Here is a 16,565-nt window from a genome sequence, read left to right as displayed (position 1 = left end):
CTAAACTCTTTAACTTAACCAGTTATTAACACTGGTGCAGTTCCTATTAATACAAGTGAAAATGTCTCCTACTTATAGATGCAGACGGAACACAAATTTTCAAAGTTTCCACCGAGACCACTCTTGTTTACCGGTTATGTAATCAGATTTACTGACTGGTTTCTCTGCCAATTCAGTACAGTTGGAGTTTTCTTGGTGTCAGACTGATGCATCTTAAGGAATTTCTTGGCTTCTCATCTATGAAAAATGAAAGTGTGCTACTAAGCTTGTGGGCCAACTGCCTCCAGAAGAGCTTTTAGCCTCATTGACATAGATTCTGGGAACAGGCTTTTAAAACCTCACTAGGGTGATGAATGATATGTTTCCAAAAGGCATTCCCTCATTTGGTGTTCTGATGCAAAGAGTGCTTTCTAGTATTGCAGTCAGAAATCTTCTTTAGTTGAGGTCAGGTTACGAAATGTTGATTGCGCAGTGCAAAGCATTTAATTCACATAATTTTAATCCACGAAACCATCAGTCATTGTGTTTCTTAATATTTTTTCCATTATTTGGTTCCGATTTAGGCTCGTTGTCTAAATGATCCATTTAAAACAATTACTTGGATATATTTCCTGATAATCTGCTGTAGCTGAAGTCCCACGTCACTGTTGTACAAATTATTCATACATAAAGTAACACCGATTCTTGTAGTTGAGTAGCACAGGGTGAGGACACTGACTGGTTCAAGGGCCCAAAATAAAGCACAGGACACTCGAATGATTAAATTAGTTTAACAGAATGATTTTTATGGTGATAAGAAGCTTAATAACAAGTTTTGGTGAAACTGCAACTCACATCTGTTGGTTCGAATCTCTAAATAGAGAATTTTTGCATCTTACAGTGGATTAAAACCCTATAAAGCTATTATACATCTAATAATAAAATTAGTTCAGCCAATACCGTTATCAGTTGGAAGTTTTCTTAGACTTTTATCGAAAGCAACAGGTTAGAAAAAGAAATTGATACCTAGGTATTAGTGTCAGTTGTACCAATACAGTATCTGTTACGGCCCCAGCTGGGCCTGCTGTGATTTTGACTCTGCGTGGGTGTGTCCACCGTCTCTCCCACCTTAGGTGCCACGCTTTTGTGCAGCTGACTCTACTCAGAAATTAGGCCAGAGTACTTAAGGCCAGAGAAAGGCGAGCTCTAGTACCAGAGAGTTTGTGCAGCTTGTGAACTGTGTGTGTGCGGCTTTTGTTTGCTGGCCAACTTCTGGGTTTCGTTTTTTTAAGAGTACTGGCTATCAGCTTGTCCGTCTCTTTCATTTTAATTATTTATAAATAAAAAACTTGAATAATTTAGCTTTACTTTACACCATCCCTTGGACTTTTTAGAGGAACGTAAAAATTTCGTATCCACATTTCGCTCCATTAGACTAATTTAATAAAAGTACAAAAACTGGAGAGAGTTGAGTTAACTCCCTGCAGGAGGACTGAAAGGGATGGATATATGTGTGTGTGTGTGTGTGTGTGTGTGTGTGTGTGTGTGTGTGTGTGTGTGTGTGTGTGTGTGTGTGTGTGTGTGTGTGTGTGTGTGTTTGATAATCTCCTGTAGCACACAGACCAACTTACAAACACTCCCACTCAGCATCAGACTGACGCACGAGCTTTCACATATAAACTGGATGCTCATCAGTCACACATATCAGACTGACACATGGTTACATATCTTCCTCTTTTTTCAGTTAAATGAAAACAGTACATTGGCATGCAGACAGATCACGAGGAATTTCATAGAACGAGCACTCAGATCTTTATTTCAGAACTCTTGAATTATGCTTTCGTTCCTCCCAAGTAGAGTAATTGACTGTACAATAGAGTATCTGTCAGAAATGTGATTTCTTAGGGCTGTACAGATTCTCCAGATCCACAGCTTGGTTCGTAGCTCAATTCTTAGGCCAGAATTACAGTTCATACCTCAGTTTTGTTTGTTTTGTTTTTTCAAGAACAAAACAGAAAAAAATCTAACATCTATTTTTATGACAGGGATTCATTACTTCATTACTGTGATGTATCCAGTTCAGTCTTCACCTGAAATGATTTTTGGAAACATTAAATCTTTACTACATGTGTATGAAGCATGCAAGCAAGTGTTTGCACATAGCACATGCATGAAGCTGCAGGGACCACAGAACCCCTGAAAAGGTCTCATACATAGCTGAGCTAGGCATGCGCTGATAATAATGTGTATTTGTCCTAAGAGCTCTTATCTTGCATACCTGGAATAGCACTTATGTAGAATAAATGATAGTTTATTGAAAACATATCTTTTTGCAGGCCATCAAGTTCAATTTTACTAGTAAATAGTTCACATTTTAATGATAGTAACTTCATCAGTCAGTTTACAGTAGAGAGCACACGACCTGTTATAGACCATGTCACTGTAACCCTTTAGATGCTCTTCCAGTCACCCCCCCTTGCTAATATGGTTAGCGTCTTTAGCTGTTTGAACAATGAGGCCAGTTAGCCAGGTTACTGTATGTTTGGACATGCTGATAGTAGCTGGCTATGGGCCATCTCTCTAATCCACTGTTTGTATATTTCCTTGTTGGCTCTTCAGCGAGGTGAATAGGCCTGAGCCGTGGGCTGATATGCAAACACAGTTTGTGAAACACCCAATATTGCATTACCGTTGGCTTGTCAGCATTTGTGTAAATCCACTAAGCATGGATCATGTGTGCTTGAAGAGTGTGTGTCTACACCTAGCCATGATTTTTACAAGTATAAAATTTCCTCCTCAAATGCCATTAATGGCTAACGGTCAGCGTTGTGCTGATCGGGGAAGGGAGGGTGTGTCTTTAGCGCTTCCTTGTTGTACCCACACACCTAAAACAGCTACAAATGACTTTTTTTCTGCCCTTTCATTATTAAATTAGTTTATTGACAAATCAGTTACAGACCTGCCTGAATCATCAGATTTTTGGTTACATCTAACAGTGGTTAACATTTAAAACCCAGGTGGATCATCTCAGTACATACCACCATAAAAATGACTTATGTCAGCAGTTCATATTCATATTCCTGAACATGACCATCTGTTTGTTCATAATGGCGAAAGAAATTTGCCCAGAGTCCATATTTTCAACATAATCCAGTCCTTTTTTATCAGCAACATGTGCAGTGGTGCCTCTCAGGGAAATAGACCCTAATTTAAAAGTTACTACACCATTTTAGTTGATTTTTTATATGTAAGTAAGAAAATTTGCTTTCTTTGGGAATTCAGAGGCACATGATGACTGGTCTTTACAAATTCTCGAGTAATAATTTAGCAATTGCAAGCCACTGCTGTTAGGATTGTGTTAAGTGACACCGCTTTGAAGAAATTATCATCGGTTGTGCTCTGCAATTCACTTCTTTTTAATCTCACTCAACCAGTAAAGTGAAAGTTATGCTACTCTCCTCTAAACTGCATTGCTTTTTGTTCTCTTGTTAGAACTGAAAACCTACCTGATATCAGGGAGGAAGCCGGATCATGATGTGCAGTGTGGCTGTTCTCAGATGGCACTGCCAGGCGAGGATTTTGAAGGAGTCAGCCGCTCCTCCTGTCCTCCGACCCACACACCAGACCTCATCCCTGGAGGGGCGAAAGCCGCTGAGCCTCTGCTGCCACACCAACCACCTGACCGGATTGGGGTAAGAGGACAACCACATATGAGGAACTCAAACTGGCATTGATGCTTGTTGTCCTTCTGATGAATGCCTCACTTAAAGCAGTGGCTCTTATACTTGTCATATCAAGAAATGGAGAATACTTCTCACTCTGCATTGTTTTAATCAGGCATTAACAATAAAAAGGATTCCCTTGGTCAAATCCTTTTTTTTCCAGCTCTGTGCCCCAGCAGTCAGAATCACTTGTCTATAGTAACATACAAAATTGAAGTACAGGCTGGGCCATTTATATGGATACACCGTAATAATATGGGCATGGTTGGTGATATTAAAGTCCTGTTTGTGGCACATTAGTATATGTGAGGGGCAAACTCCTCAAGATGGGTGGTGACCATGGTGGCCATTTAGAAGTCGGCCATCTTGGATACAACTTTTGTTTTTTCAATAGGAAGAGGGTCATGTGACACATCAAACTTATTGGTAATGTCACAAGAAAAACAATGGTGTGCTTGGTTTCAACGTAACTTTATTCTTTCATGAGTTATTTACAAGTTTCTGACCACTCATAAAATGTGTTCAGCGTGCTGCCCATTGTGTTGGATTGTCAATGCAACCCTCTTCTCCCACTCTTCACACACTGATAGCAACACCGCAGGAGAAATGCCAGCACAGGCATCCAGTATCCGTAGTTTCAGGTGCTGCACATCTCGTATCTTCACACCATAGACAATGGCCTTCAGATGACCCCAAAGATAAAAGTCTAAGGGGGTCAGATCGGGAGACCTTGGGGGCTTTTCAACTGGCCCACGACGACCAATCCACTTTCCAGGAAACTGTTCATCTAGGAATGTTCGGACCTGGCACCCATAATGTGGTGGTGCACCATCTTGCTGGAAAAGCTCAGGGAACGTGCCAGCTTCAGTACATAAAGAGGGAAACACATCATCATGTAGCAATTTCAAATATCCAGTGGCCTTGAAGTTTCCATTGATGAAGAATGGACCCACTATCGTTGTACCCCATATACCACACCAAACCATCACTTTTGTTGCTCCAACAGTCTTGGAGGGATCCATCCAATGTGGGTTAGTGTCAGACCAATAGTGGTGGTTTTCTTTGTTAACTTCACCATTCACATAAAAGTTTGCCTCATCACTGAACAAAATCTTCTGCATGAACTGAGGGTCCTGCTCCAATTTTTGTTTTGCCCATTCTGCAAATTCTGTGCGCCGATCTGGGTCATCCTCGTTGAGATGCTGCAGTAGCTGGAGTTTGTAAGGGTGCCATTTGTGAGTAGCTAATATTGGCAGAAGGGATGTTCGACTAATGCCACTCTCCAGTGACATCCCATATGGAAAAGATATATATAAATCTTATAAAGTTTGCATCTGTCTTGTGTGAAACTTGTATGGAAAGCATACAAGAGTGAAAACAGATATAAGATCCCTTGAAAAATTATATAAATGAAACTTGTATGGTTTGGATACTTACTAAAACAATATATGAAAGTAATGAGAAAGTGGCCACTTTCATGAGTAAATCATGTAAGTTTTTACTATTTCTTTTCCATATGGGATGCGGCGAGTGCTATGCTGTGGGCTCTTGCTGAATGAAGCTAGGACAGCCACTGATGTTTCTTCATTAGTGACAGTTTTCTTGCATCCACATTTTGGCAAATCCAACACTGAACCAGTTTCACGAAACTTAGCAAGCAGTTTGCTAACTGTAGCATGGGAGATGGATGGTCTCGTAGGGTGTCTTGCATTGAAATCTGCTGCAATGACCCGGTTACTGCGTTCACCAGATATCAACACAATTTCGGTCCGCTCCTCACGTGTTAACCTCTTCGACATGTCAATGGCTGTGAACAAAGAGAAACTTGTAAATAACTCAGGAAAGAATAAAGTTACGTTGAAACCAAGCACACCATTGTTTTTCTTGTGACATTACCAGTAAGTGTGATGTGTCACATGACCTCTTCCTATTGAAAAAATAAAAGTTGTATCTAAGATGGCCGACTTCTAAATGGCCACCATGGTCACCACCCATCTCGAGGAGTTTCCCCCTCACATATACTAATGTGCCACAAACAGGACTTTAATATCACCAACCATTCCCATGTTATTACGATGTATCCATATAAATGGCCGACCCTGTACTTTTGGTGCATTATTGAACCAGTCAGTGATGAAGGGAAGCTCATTTTGAACAGGGGCGATCGTGGCTCAAGAGTTGGGAGTTTGCCTTGTAATCGGAAGGTTGCTGGTTCGAGCCCCGGCTTGGACAGTCTCGGTCGTTGTGTCCTTGGGCAAGACACTTCACCCGTTGCCTACTGGTGGTGGTCAGAGGGCCCGGTGGTGCCAGCGTCCAGCAGCCTCGCCTCTGTCAGTGCGCCCCAGGGTGGCTGTGGCTACAATGTAGCTTGCCATCACCAGTGTGTGAATGGGTGGATGACTGGATGTGTAAAGCGCTTTGGGGTCCTTAGGGACTAGTAAAGCGCTATACAAATACAGGCCATTTACCATTGTGTGACTCACACAGAGTTATTTTGTCTCGTATTCATTGCTAAGTCTTAATTATTAGGGGGATTTATTATAAAACTGAAACACTCCAGCTCATCATTTCACTTTTACTTAAACTTAAAACATACCAGTGCGCACAGCTCCATCATATATAATCTGATGCTGTTATTGCACAAGCCGCTTCTGTATGATATGTTTAATTTGTCAAAATCTCCCCCTGCTGTCTTTTTCTCTCTCCAGCCTCCCTGTGTGTTTCATAACACGGTCCTGTCTTCAGTGGCAGAGCAGGGTGATGATGTGGCTGTGCTGAATGGCTGCCAGGAAGAGCACAAGACTAGCAGTGCCAAGGTACAACACGCACACACGAGCAACGACAGCATCGGTGCACTTGTCAAGCACTCGATTAAGCATTTGTCTCTAAAGCTACTTGACAGTCATGCCCCGTGCTTATCGCTTTTTGTGTCCTTTCTTCTTTTTCACCTCCGTCGTCTCTCCTCTGACTCTGGTCCCTCTGTCTTTGTCATCGCCTTTATCTCATCTACTCATCACAGTTTATCCCAGGTCACAGCCCCAGGGCAGTCAACGGCCTGCTGAGTCCACCGCTGGAGGAACCAGTGCGGGCCAGTCAGAGTTCTCTATGTGACACGGGAACTGGCACCAGTCTCGGCATGGCTGGGGGCACGGGGGCAGCAGGTACAGGCATGGATCACTCTGCCTTGATACAGTTGCGTGCCAAGAACTACAGACAGAAGAGCGACGCCCATTTCGTGGATGTTATAGGGGAGGACAGGTGAGCAAAGTGGTTAAAGGTGGAATTTATGATCTGATAAGGGTGACTAATTATGCACCCTTATCACTTTGGCATTGAATATGATGCCATGTTTTCATAATTTTCTAAAGGTTTATTAAAAATAAACCTTTGTACTGAGGGCTCGCCTCGCCAGATCACAGAGATAAACGCATAAACTCCACACACAGAGTTCTCAGGATGCTCTTAAAGATGAAATGCAAACATCGTATGATTACTTGAGGACTCAAGGGTTTAATGCTAATGTCGGAGCAGTTGTTTCAGACTTACAGTTTGTTTGTTTTGTCCTGAATCACCAGATGAGTTGTTACAGTTGTTGCATTTTTTTCGCACAATAAAATAATAAGTGAACCATTTGACTTTTTCTGACCTTTTGTCGTATTTTTTTTCCTTACTCTGATCTCCAGTCTAATGAAGGATTACTTTTTCAAACCACCCATCAATAAGATCAGTCTTAACTTTCTAAAGAGCCCTCTGGAAAAAGCCTATCGGAGCAGCTACAAGGAAGAGGTACACACAAGTACACAAACACATTTTTCTACTCAACTGTTTGATGATCCTACCAGCGATTGTGATTTTAACGCTCTTCGCTGATTAACTTGAGGCTTAACTAAAAATAGCACTCAGCAGAAGAGAGGGCTTCCTACGTGGATAAGAAAAAAAGAACCACCCAAAAACCTGAACTGTTAAAAAGCAGAAGGCAATAAGGAGACGAATGACAAACAGTAGTGTCCTAATGCATCTTTTGAATCTGAGGCAGAGCGTTTGATTCTCTCTGTGTCACTGCGTGCTTGTCTCTTTGACCGATGGGGTGGAGTTGTTGTAAGTTTTTCCTTGTACCCCTCTTGTTTCCGAAATTTTATACCACATGCTCTCTCACACAGGCACACACACACAGGACCAGTTCCAGTTGGCCTGCATTGACCTCAAAGTCTTGTAGCCACCTGGTGTTAAACCAGTGTTACTACAAAAAAACAAAAACCCCACAACACTAGGATCACTTCACGCAAAATGTCTACAGTATGTGATCATAAGAGTTTGCACATGACTATGACTTTTGGGTTTAGCTGTGAAAATATATTCAGTATGTAAACATTTATATAATATTTATTATTTGCTAAAGCAGCACAAGTTTTAGTTTGTGCATTCGTGTCTAGAAAGAATTGTTAAACGATTGGAAGAATTCAGGGGATTTTTGCATTTGTAAAAAAGCTTCTATTTGTCGCTTTTACTGTCGTTTTGCACCCCCCCTTTAAGGATGAAAATAGGATTTAGTTGGGGGGTTTTAACACCCACTGAAGAAGTGTGATTAATTTAAAAATAATCTGGCAGTTTACAGAAGGCAGTAACATTTTTTTAAGTTAAATCAGATTAGGAAACCACGTAAAAACAACGCAGATCTGGATACGACTGCTAAAAAAAGGTAAAATAAATATTTTGGAGGTTTCATTGTGTCTGTACTTTGTTTTGCATTTAGATTTACACATTTTAGACCTGATTGTAAAACATCCATACATTTATGTGTGCATTGCAAGGTGTGGGTGTAGTTTCTGTAAACATGAGCAATTGCAATTACTCTTCCCATTTAGGTCAGAAACATGGTTCCGGTGCAGACGTTTGCAAGCACTACCTTCAGCTCCTTATTGGATGTCCTCCTCAGCTGTTTTGTCTTCCTGGCCCTCACCCTGGCCTGCTTTCTTCCACCTCTCATGAGCTCATCCACTCTGGCTACCGCTGCCCTGGCCTTGGCTCCCCTGGCTGGTCTGTTTGAGCTGGCCTCCTTGGTGCTCTCCATACGGTGAGGATGTTTAGGCAGCTGATGCAGATGGAGAGTGTTTGTGGGTGTTAGTGAGTGTGCACACATGTTGTATATCAAAAATGTTTTGACCGATATGCCAATAAAAACATTTGTATAACATATTTTATAACGTAACACATTCATTGTCTCAACATTTGACCTTTTTACAAAACAATGACAAGGCCTCAGTGTTTTCCCCAGATTATATTTTTCCTGGCGGGATAGCGAAATCGCTCAAGTGTTATTTATACCGTTGCTCTCGGTGCGGTTCCAGCTGGGCGTAAGAATACGCAATTGTTTGTTTTCAAGTCGAGTGCTGTCACAGTCGAATAAAAATCTGTATCTCTTGGGCTTCAGTGCCACGGAACTGAAACTACTGATAGACCAACATGCAGGACTGTGACTTTCCACTGAGAATAGCATGAATTGTTTTACACTGTTTTATGTTTTATTTGGCTTCCACACCACGGATAAATTTCCCCAGTCAATTACTGGCTTAGAAACCGGCACAATGACAAACTCATACCAGGCTAAAAGAGAAAAAAAAAAAAACTTATCCTTGGATTTTCCAATACTCTGAGTAGTGCTCGGGATGTGTTTTCTTGTGGTACTTACTTTAATGACTGTGCATGGAGAGTATTTAAAGATTAATTAATTTTCACTTATTGTCTTGCCTAAATGGGCAATAAATCTTCATCTTCTTGCTGTGACTTGGACAGTGTTATTGTTTTAATAATGTATCATAATTAAGGGTAATGAGAATCTGCTGCAGTTTTTTCCCAGACTGAGCAAGGATTGAGGAAGTTAGAGGAGAAGAGGCGGCGTGTTTTTCTCTACTTTATTTTCTGTCTAACTTTGATATTTTTCAGTTATGGGTTAAAGTTTTTGTTCATTCTGATTTTCATTAAGACAATAAATGATTCCCCCTTCTCTTCTCCACTCCTCTCGTGCAGCATGGCCTTCTACTTGGAGGAGGTGATGAGCTGTACTCACTCCCTCCTCCTGGTAGTTTCTGGCTGGGTCTCTCGTCACGTGATCGGCGCCGTGTTGGTCTCTCTCCCTGCCATCTCTGTCTTGTCCCACCTCACTTCAGGCGTCCAGCCGGAACCTCAGGTAAACACTAAAATTAAACTCTTGAACAAAACTTCTTAAACATCCCAAATATCTTTTGGTTCACAGCCTCAAAATATTTCACACATTTCTCATCTGAAAGTATCTCAAGGAGAAGTTTAAAGTAAAAATGTAACCCTACTAAACTTGCACCGTCATAGTTGCTGCTTCTTGGTATCATTCAGAGAGATTGCAGTTGACGCTGCTGCCAGGACTACTACTAAAGATGCCATGCTGGGACTAATAGTACTTGTATTGCTGCTGATTTAACTGCAACTACTGTGCCTCTGTTGTCCCTGCTTTTGGAAGTATCCTTTGTAGCTGTAATGGTTTACTCTGACTGTTATCTCTAAGCTGATTTGAAACTCATCATGGTCTAAAACAGCTCATTAGCTGGTGTTAACCCGTTATAGGACCACTAGAATGAACACGCATGGATTTTGGCACCAGAAATGTCGACTTTTCTTCTTTGAGTCCTGCATGTGTGAAGATTGAGTTGCGCTTGTTTTGCGGTGTTTTAAGTCAAGTGCATTTCCAGCTCTGTATACGTACGAGTCTCGTATTTCATGTTGGAGCCAACGGCTGCTTGCAAGATGTGCATTGGTTTCATATCTTGTTTTTCCAACACCTGATGTCTTTATCCATTTCTCTCCCACCCTGCTCACTCTCTCGCCTCAGCTCTCGCCATCGCTTCAGGGCTCGCAGATCAAAGCGACAGTCTCAGGGAGAGTTGCTAATTAGACATGCAGTTTTCTGGACTTTAATGCCTTTGAAGATGTTAAGGCCCAATAACAGTGCTGAGTGAGGGTTGTGGGGTGTTAGGGTGGGGTGGAAGGGCATGACAGGGAGAGGGGAGGACATGTGTAGTGATGAGCTGGGAAAAGATCTTATCTTGTCAATGTAATCGTTAACAGCAGAGGTGTGGACTCGAGTCACATGACTTGGACTCGAGTCAGACTCGAGTCATTAATTTTATGACTTTAGACTTGACTTGAAAAAATGTTCTAAGACTTGTGGCTTGACTTGGACTTTTACACCAATGACCTGGGACTTGAATTGGACTTGAACCGGTTTACTTGAAAAGACTTGATATTTTACCCCAAATATAAAATTTAACATGCATATTATATAGAGATTGAAAATGTGACGTCATTCACGGGTAGAACCGCAAAGGATTCTGGGAACTCGTGGCAAGCGGTACTAGCTCACGCAGGCTTTCAATTAAAATCAGTTATACAGCAATAAAAAGAAACACAAAAATGTCAAGAAGCTGTTGTATTATTAACTGCAATAGCCGGTCGCATGACAGCCACGGGAAGCCGACGGGTAAAGAGATCGGTTGTTATCGGATTATGTCGTTGAAGAGAAATTGTTCGAGCCATGTTTCCGAAGTAACAAAGAGCCGATGGATGGCACTTGTGTCAAGCCAGCCTCCAATTCGAGACTTGCAGTCAAGCCAGCCTCCAGTTTGTTTTACGTTCCCTGTGTATTCAAAGTATTACGGGAATGGATGTGGAAACCGGATTTCAAAATAAAAGCCAACTTCGAGTGAATTAACAGATATGTTAAGAACATAATAACATATAATTTAGGCTTTTTTTTTTACAAACTCTAATGTTAGATCTATATGACACAGCCTTGTACCCTAATTGTGCCCTGTCACTATCAAGGCCATCTTATTTTGGATTTCAAAGTAAAAGCCCTGTGAATCTTCATTTTTGAACTACTCTTTCAATGACTTAATAATGCTCTTAAAAGCAAAAGTCGTATTTCCAAATACTATTTGAACTTTATATCAACACTTTCCAACCACAGTCTTTTTACAGTGATACCATATCAATATCAAGTCAGTCTGATTTTGCCTTTCATAGTAATGGCCCTTTGAAATTGTCCATAATTGACTTAATCTTCTAACGATTCAAAATGCTCTAAAATGAAAAATTCTTGTTTCCACAGGGTAATTCCACCTTAGATCAACAGTATACAGCCCCACAGTGATACCATATCAATATCAAGTCATTCTGATTATGCCTTCCAAAATAAAAGCCTTTTTAAATTGTCCATAATTGACCTAACTTTCAGTGATTTCAAAATGCTCTAAAATGGAAATTTCCTGTTTCCACAGGGTAATTCCACTTTAGATCAACAGTATACAGCCCCACAGTGATACCATATCAATGTCAAGTCATTCTGATTTTGCCTTCCAAAGTAAAAGCCTTTTCAAATTGTCCACAATTGACCTAACTTTCAGTGATTTCAAAATGCTCTAAAATGGAAATTTCCTGTTTCCACAGGGTAATTCCACTTTAGATCAACAGTATACAGCCCCACAGTGATACCATATCAATATCAAGTCATTCTGATTTTGCCTTCCAAAGTAAAAGCCTTTTCAAATTGTCCACAATTGACCTAACTTTCAGTGATTTCAAAATGCTCTAAAATGGAAATTTCCTGTTTCCACAGGATAATTCCACTCCAGATCAACAGTATACAACCTCACGATGTTACCATATCAATATCAAAACATTCTGATATTGCTTTAAAAAATAAAAGCATTTTCAAACTGCCCATATCTGAGTTGCTCCTGGAACAATTTCAAAATGCTCTAAAATGGCACATTCCTGTTTCCACAGGGTAATTCCACTTTAGATCAACAGTATCCAACCCGACAGTAAAACCATGTAAATTTCATGTTGGTCTGATTTCGCCTTTCAAATTAATGGCCCGTCGAATTTGTCCATATGTGATATACTCTTTCAATTATTTCAGAATGTTTTAAAAATGAAAATTGCTGTTTCAACACATATTGGGTTTTCATTATGAAAAGCAAAATCAGACTCAATTGATTATGACAGAATTGAATCATAAAGATGATGTAAAAGGAAGCTGAAATTGCCACTAGGTTGTAATTGATAGTACGTTTATATTTTAAGTCTGTGGAAAGATGTCATTCTAAATAAAGAAATTACAAAACAGCTTGCAAACCAACCATGACATCTTTCCACAGACTTAAAATATAAACGTACTATCAATTACAACCTAGTGGCATTTATTTTGGAAGGCAACATCAGACTGATTTGATATTGATATGGTATCACTGTGGGGTTGGATACTATTGATCTAAAGTGGAATTATGCTGTGGAAACAGCAATTTTCCATCTTAGAGCATTTTGAATTCGCTCCAAGAGTAAGTGATATATGGGCAAATTGAAAAAGCTTTTATTTTGAAAAGCAAAATCAGACTGACTTGAAATTGACATGGTAACATCGTGAGGTTGTATACTGTTGATCTAAAGTGGAATTACCCTGTGGAAACTGAAATCTTCCTTTTTAGAGCATTCTGAAATCACTGAAAGTTAGGTAAATTATGGGCATTTTCAACAGGCCATTATTTTGGAAGGCATAATCAGAATTACTTGAAATTGATATGGTAACATCGTGAGGTTGTATACTGTTGACCTAAAGTGAAATTATCCTGTGGAAACAGCAAAATTCTTTTTAAGAACATTTTGAAATCGTTAAAAAAGTAGGTCGTATATATGCTCAATTTGAAAGGGCATTTATTTTGGAAGGCATAATCAGAATGACTTGATATTGATATGGTATCACTGTGGGGCTGTATACTGTTGATCTAAGGTGGAATTACCCTGTGGAAACAGGAATTTTCCATTTTAGAACATTTTGAAATTGTTCCAGGATCAAGTCAGATATGGGCAGTTTGAAAATGCTTTTATTTTTGAAAGCAAAATCAGAATGACTTGATATTGATGTGGTAACATCGTCAGGTTGTATACTGTTGACCTAAAGTGGAATTATCCTGTGGAAACAGCAATTTTCACTTTTAGAGCATTTTGAAATCTTTAAAAGAGTAGGTCGTATCTTGGCAATTTGAAAAGTCTTTTATTTTGGAAGGCATAATCAGAATGACTTGATATTAATATGGTATCACTGTGGGGCTGTATACTGTTGATCTGGAGTGGAATTATCCTGTGGAAACAGGAAATTTCCATTTTAGAGCATTTTGAAATCACTGAAAGTTAGGTCAATTGTGGACAATTTGAAAAGGCTTTTACTTTGGAAGGCAAAATCAGAATGACTTGATATTAATATGGTATCACTGTGGGGCTGTATACTGTTGATCTAAAGTGGAATTACCCTGTGGAAACAGGAAATTTCCATTTTAGAGCATTTTGAAATCACTGAAAGTTAGGTCAATTATGGACAATTTAAAAAGTCTTTTATTTTGGAAGGCATAATCAGAATGACTTGATATTGATATGGTATCACTGTGGGGCTGTATACTGTTGATCTAAAGTGGAATTACCCTGTGGAAACAGGAATTTTCCATTTTAGAGCATTTTGAAATTGTTCCAGGAGCAACTCAGATATGGGCATTTTGAAAATGCTTTTATTTTTGAAAGCAAAATCAGAATGACTTGATATTGATGTGGTAACATCGTCAGGTTGTATACTGTTGACCTAAAGTGAAATTATCCTGTGGAAACAGCAATTTTCACTTTTAGAGCATTTTGAAATCTTTAAAAGAGTAGGTCGTATCTTGGCAATTTGAAAAGTCTTTTATTTTGGAAGGCATAATCAGAATGACTTGATATTGATATGGTAACATCGTGAGGTTGTATACTGTTGACCTAAAGTGAAATTATCCTGTGGAAACAGCAAAATTCTTTTTAAGAACATTTTGAAATCGTTAAAAAAGTAGGCCGTATATGCTCAATTTGAAAGGGCATTTATTTTGGAAGGCATAATCAGAATGACTTGATATTGATATGGTATCACTGTGGGGCTGTATACTGTTGATCTAAGGTGGAATTACCCTGTGGAAACAGGAATTTTCCATTTTAGAGCATTTTGAAATTGTTCCAGGATCAAGTCAGATATGGGCAGTTTGAAAATGCTTTTATTTTTTAAAGCAAAATCAGAATGACTTGATATTGATATGGTAACATCGTGAGGTTGTATACTGTTGATCTAAGGTGGAATTACCCTGTGGAAACAAGAATTTTTCATTTTAGAGCATTTTGAATCGTTAGAAGATTAAGTCAATTATGGACAATTTCAAAGGGCCATTACTATGAAAATCAAAATCAGACTGACTTGATATTGATATGGTATCACTGTAAAAAGACTGTGGTTGGAAAGTGTTGATATAAAGTTCAAATAGTATTTGGAAATACGACTTTTGCTTTTAAGAGCATTATTAAGTCATTGAAAGAGTAGTTCAAAAATGAAGATTCACAGGGCTTTTACTTTGAAATCCAAAATAAGATGGCCTTGATAGTGACAGGGCACAATTAGGGTACAAGGCTGTGTCATATAGATCTAACATTAGAGTTTGTAAAAAAAAAAAAAAAAGCCTAAATTATATGTTATTATGTTCTTAACATATCTGTTAATTCACTCGAAGTTGGCTTTTATTTTGAAATCCGGTTTCCACATCCATTCCCGTAATACTTTGAATACACAGGGAATGTAAAACAAACTGGAGGCTGGCTTGACTGCAAGTCTCGAATTGGAGGCTGGCTTGACACCAGTCGGATGGCCTGGATTGCAGCCATTCAAAGACCAAATATAACGTCCCAGAACACTCCAGCTCACAGGTTAGTCTGCTCCAAGCATTTACACGAAGGTCAGTGTTTTTTAGTAGTTAATACGTCATTTTCATAACATAATTAGTGATATAGGTTACAAGCAAGTCTGGCGCTGAACAGAAATTGTCGCGCTATGCTCCTTTATTTATTGTGCATAAATAGTGAATTGTCCTGACACAATATTGCGTTTCGCTTCTGTTATTATGGTACATTGACAAAAACATGTACTTTTATTCACAGGATAAAACAGGTTTTTTGTATCACTAATTGCCCAGTACGATTACAGCATACAATATTATTGTCACTGCTACATTTCTGTGATGGTACCAGAAATTATTTCCACTGCTAATTAATTACCGTTGAGCTCAAAGGTCCTATTAATAAACGGTTAAGGAATGTGTATTTATGAAGACGATTTGTGAGACTGGTAAACTTATGATACGTTCCAGCGAAGGGGACTCTTAATGCCTCAGCTTACCAACACATTTTGGACTGTGCTTAGGTTTTCTCTTCCAGCATGACTCTGCTTTAGTGTAGATGGCCCAACACTTGCTCACGTGGTGGATTTCAATTTGAGATTGAATACACTACAGTTTGTTCAGTGCTAAATCTTCAACATTGGTGAAAAACTCATTTTGACAGCATTGTTTTGAAATCCATCCAGTTATTTTCATGCTATATATAGAAGTAATCCCTTCAAGCCAAAGTGCAGGTTTCAGACTGCACTAAACACTGTTGTAGACAGTTTTTACCCCTCAATCTTAAAAGGTTCATGGGGTATTGTTACTGTTGATACCCAAGTTTGTGAATATGACAACTCAAGGTTGAGGTGATGTAGGATTTTTAAATTCATCCCTTGGGTGGACCTACTAAAAATCTCAAACAAGTTTGAATCTCAAGGACCCTGACCTAGAGTTCAAGACCAGAGTCAACTTTTCTCAAAATCGCCTGGGATTTTCAAATTAAGGTGCATCTACCAGGAAGCTTTTTTAAATTTTATTTTAAAATTTTTCCTGCTCTTGGCTCTATAAGAAGTCAGTGACAGAGGATATTCCTAATAATGCCACCTTA

General features: G+C 39.4%; 1 protein-coding gene across 2 annotated transcripts in view; it reads left to right on the top strand.

The window, feature by feature from the left end:
- adcy9a (adenylate cyclase 9a) overlaps positions 1-16,565 on the top strand; it is a 49,652-nt gene that overhangs the window by 21,747 nt on the left and 11,340 nt on the right. For both annotated transcript variants that reach the window (XM_086296438.1, XM_086296437.1), the window contains exons 2-7: positions 3,472-3,671; positions 6,410-6,517; positions 6,721-6,959; positions 7,385-7,487; positions 8,567-8,775; positions 9,729-9,888. In XM_086296438.1, the coding sequence (XP_086152564.1) occupies positions 3,472-3,671; positions 6,410-6,517; positions 6,721-6,959; positions 7,385-7,487; positions 8,567-8,775; positions 9,729-9,888 (1,019 nt within the window). The remainder of the gene's footprint in view (positions 1-3,471; positions 3,672-6,409; positions 6,518-6,720; positions 6,960-7,384; positions 7,488-8,566; positions 8,776-9,728; positions 9,889-16,565) is intronic.

The sequence above is a fragment of the Aulonocara sp. 'chitande type north' Nkhata Bay genome, linkage group LG6, assembly GCF_057382095.1.
Source record: "Aulonocara sp. 'chitande type north' Nkhata Bay isolate Kocher_YH1m ecotype deep benthic linkage group LG6, A_spYH_male_GT1.1, whole genome shotgun sequence".
Classification (NCBI taxonomy): Eukaryota; Metazoa; Chordata; class Actinopteri; order Cichliformes; family Cichlidae; genus Aulonocara; species Aulonocara sp. 'chitande type north' Nkhata Bay.
Note: the sequence above shows the minus strand (reverse complement) of the source record. Positions and strands in the feature narration are given on the sequence as shown.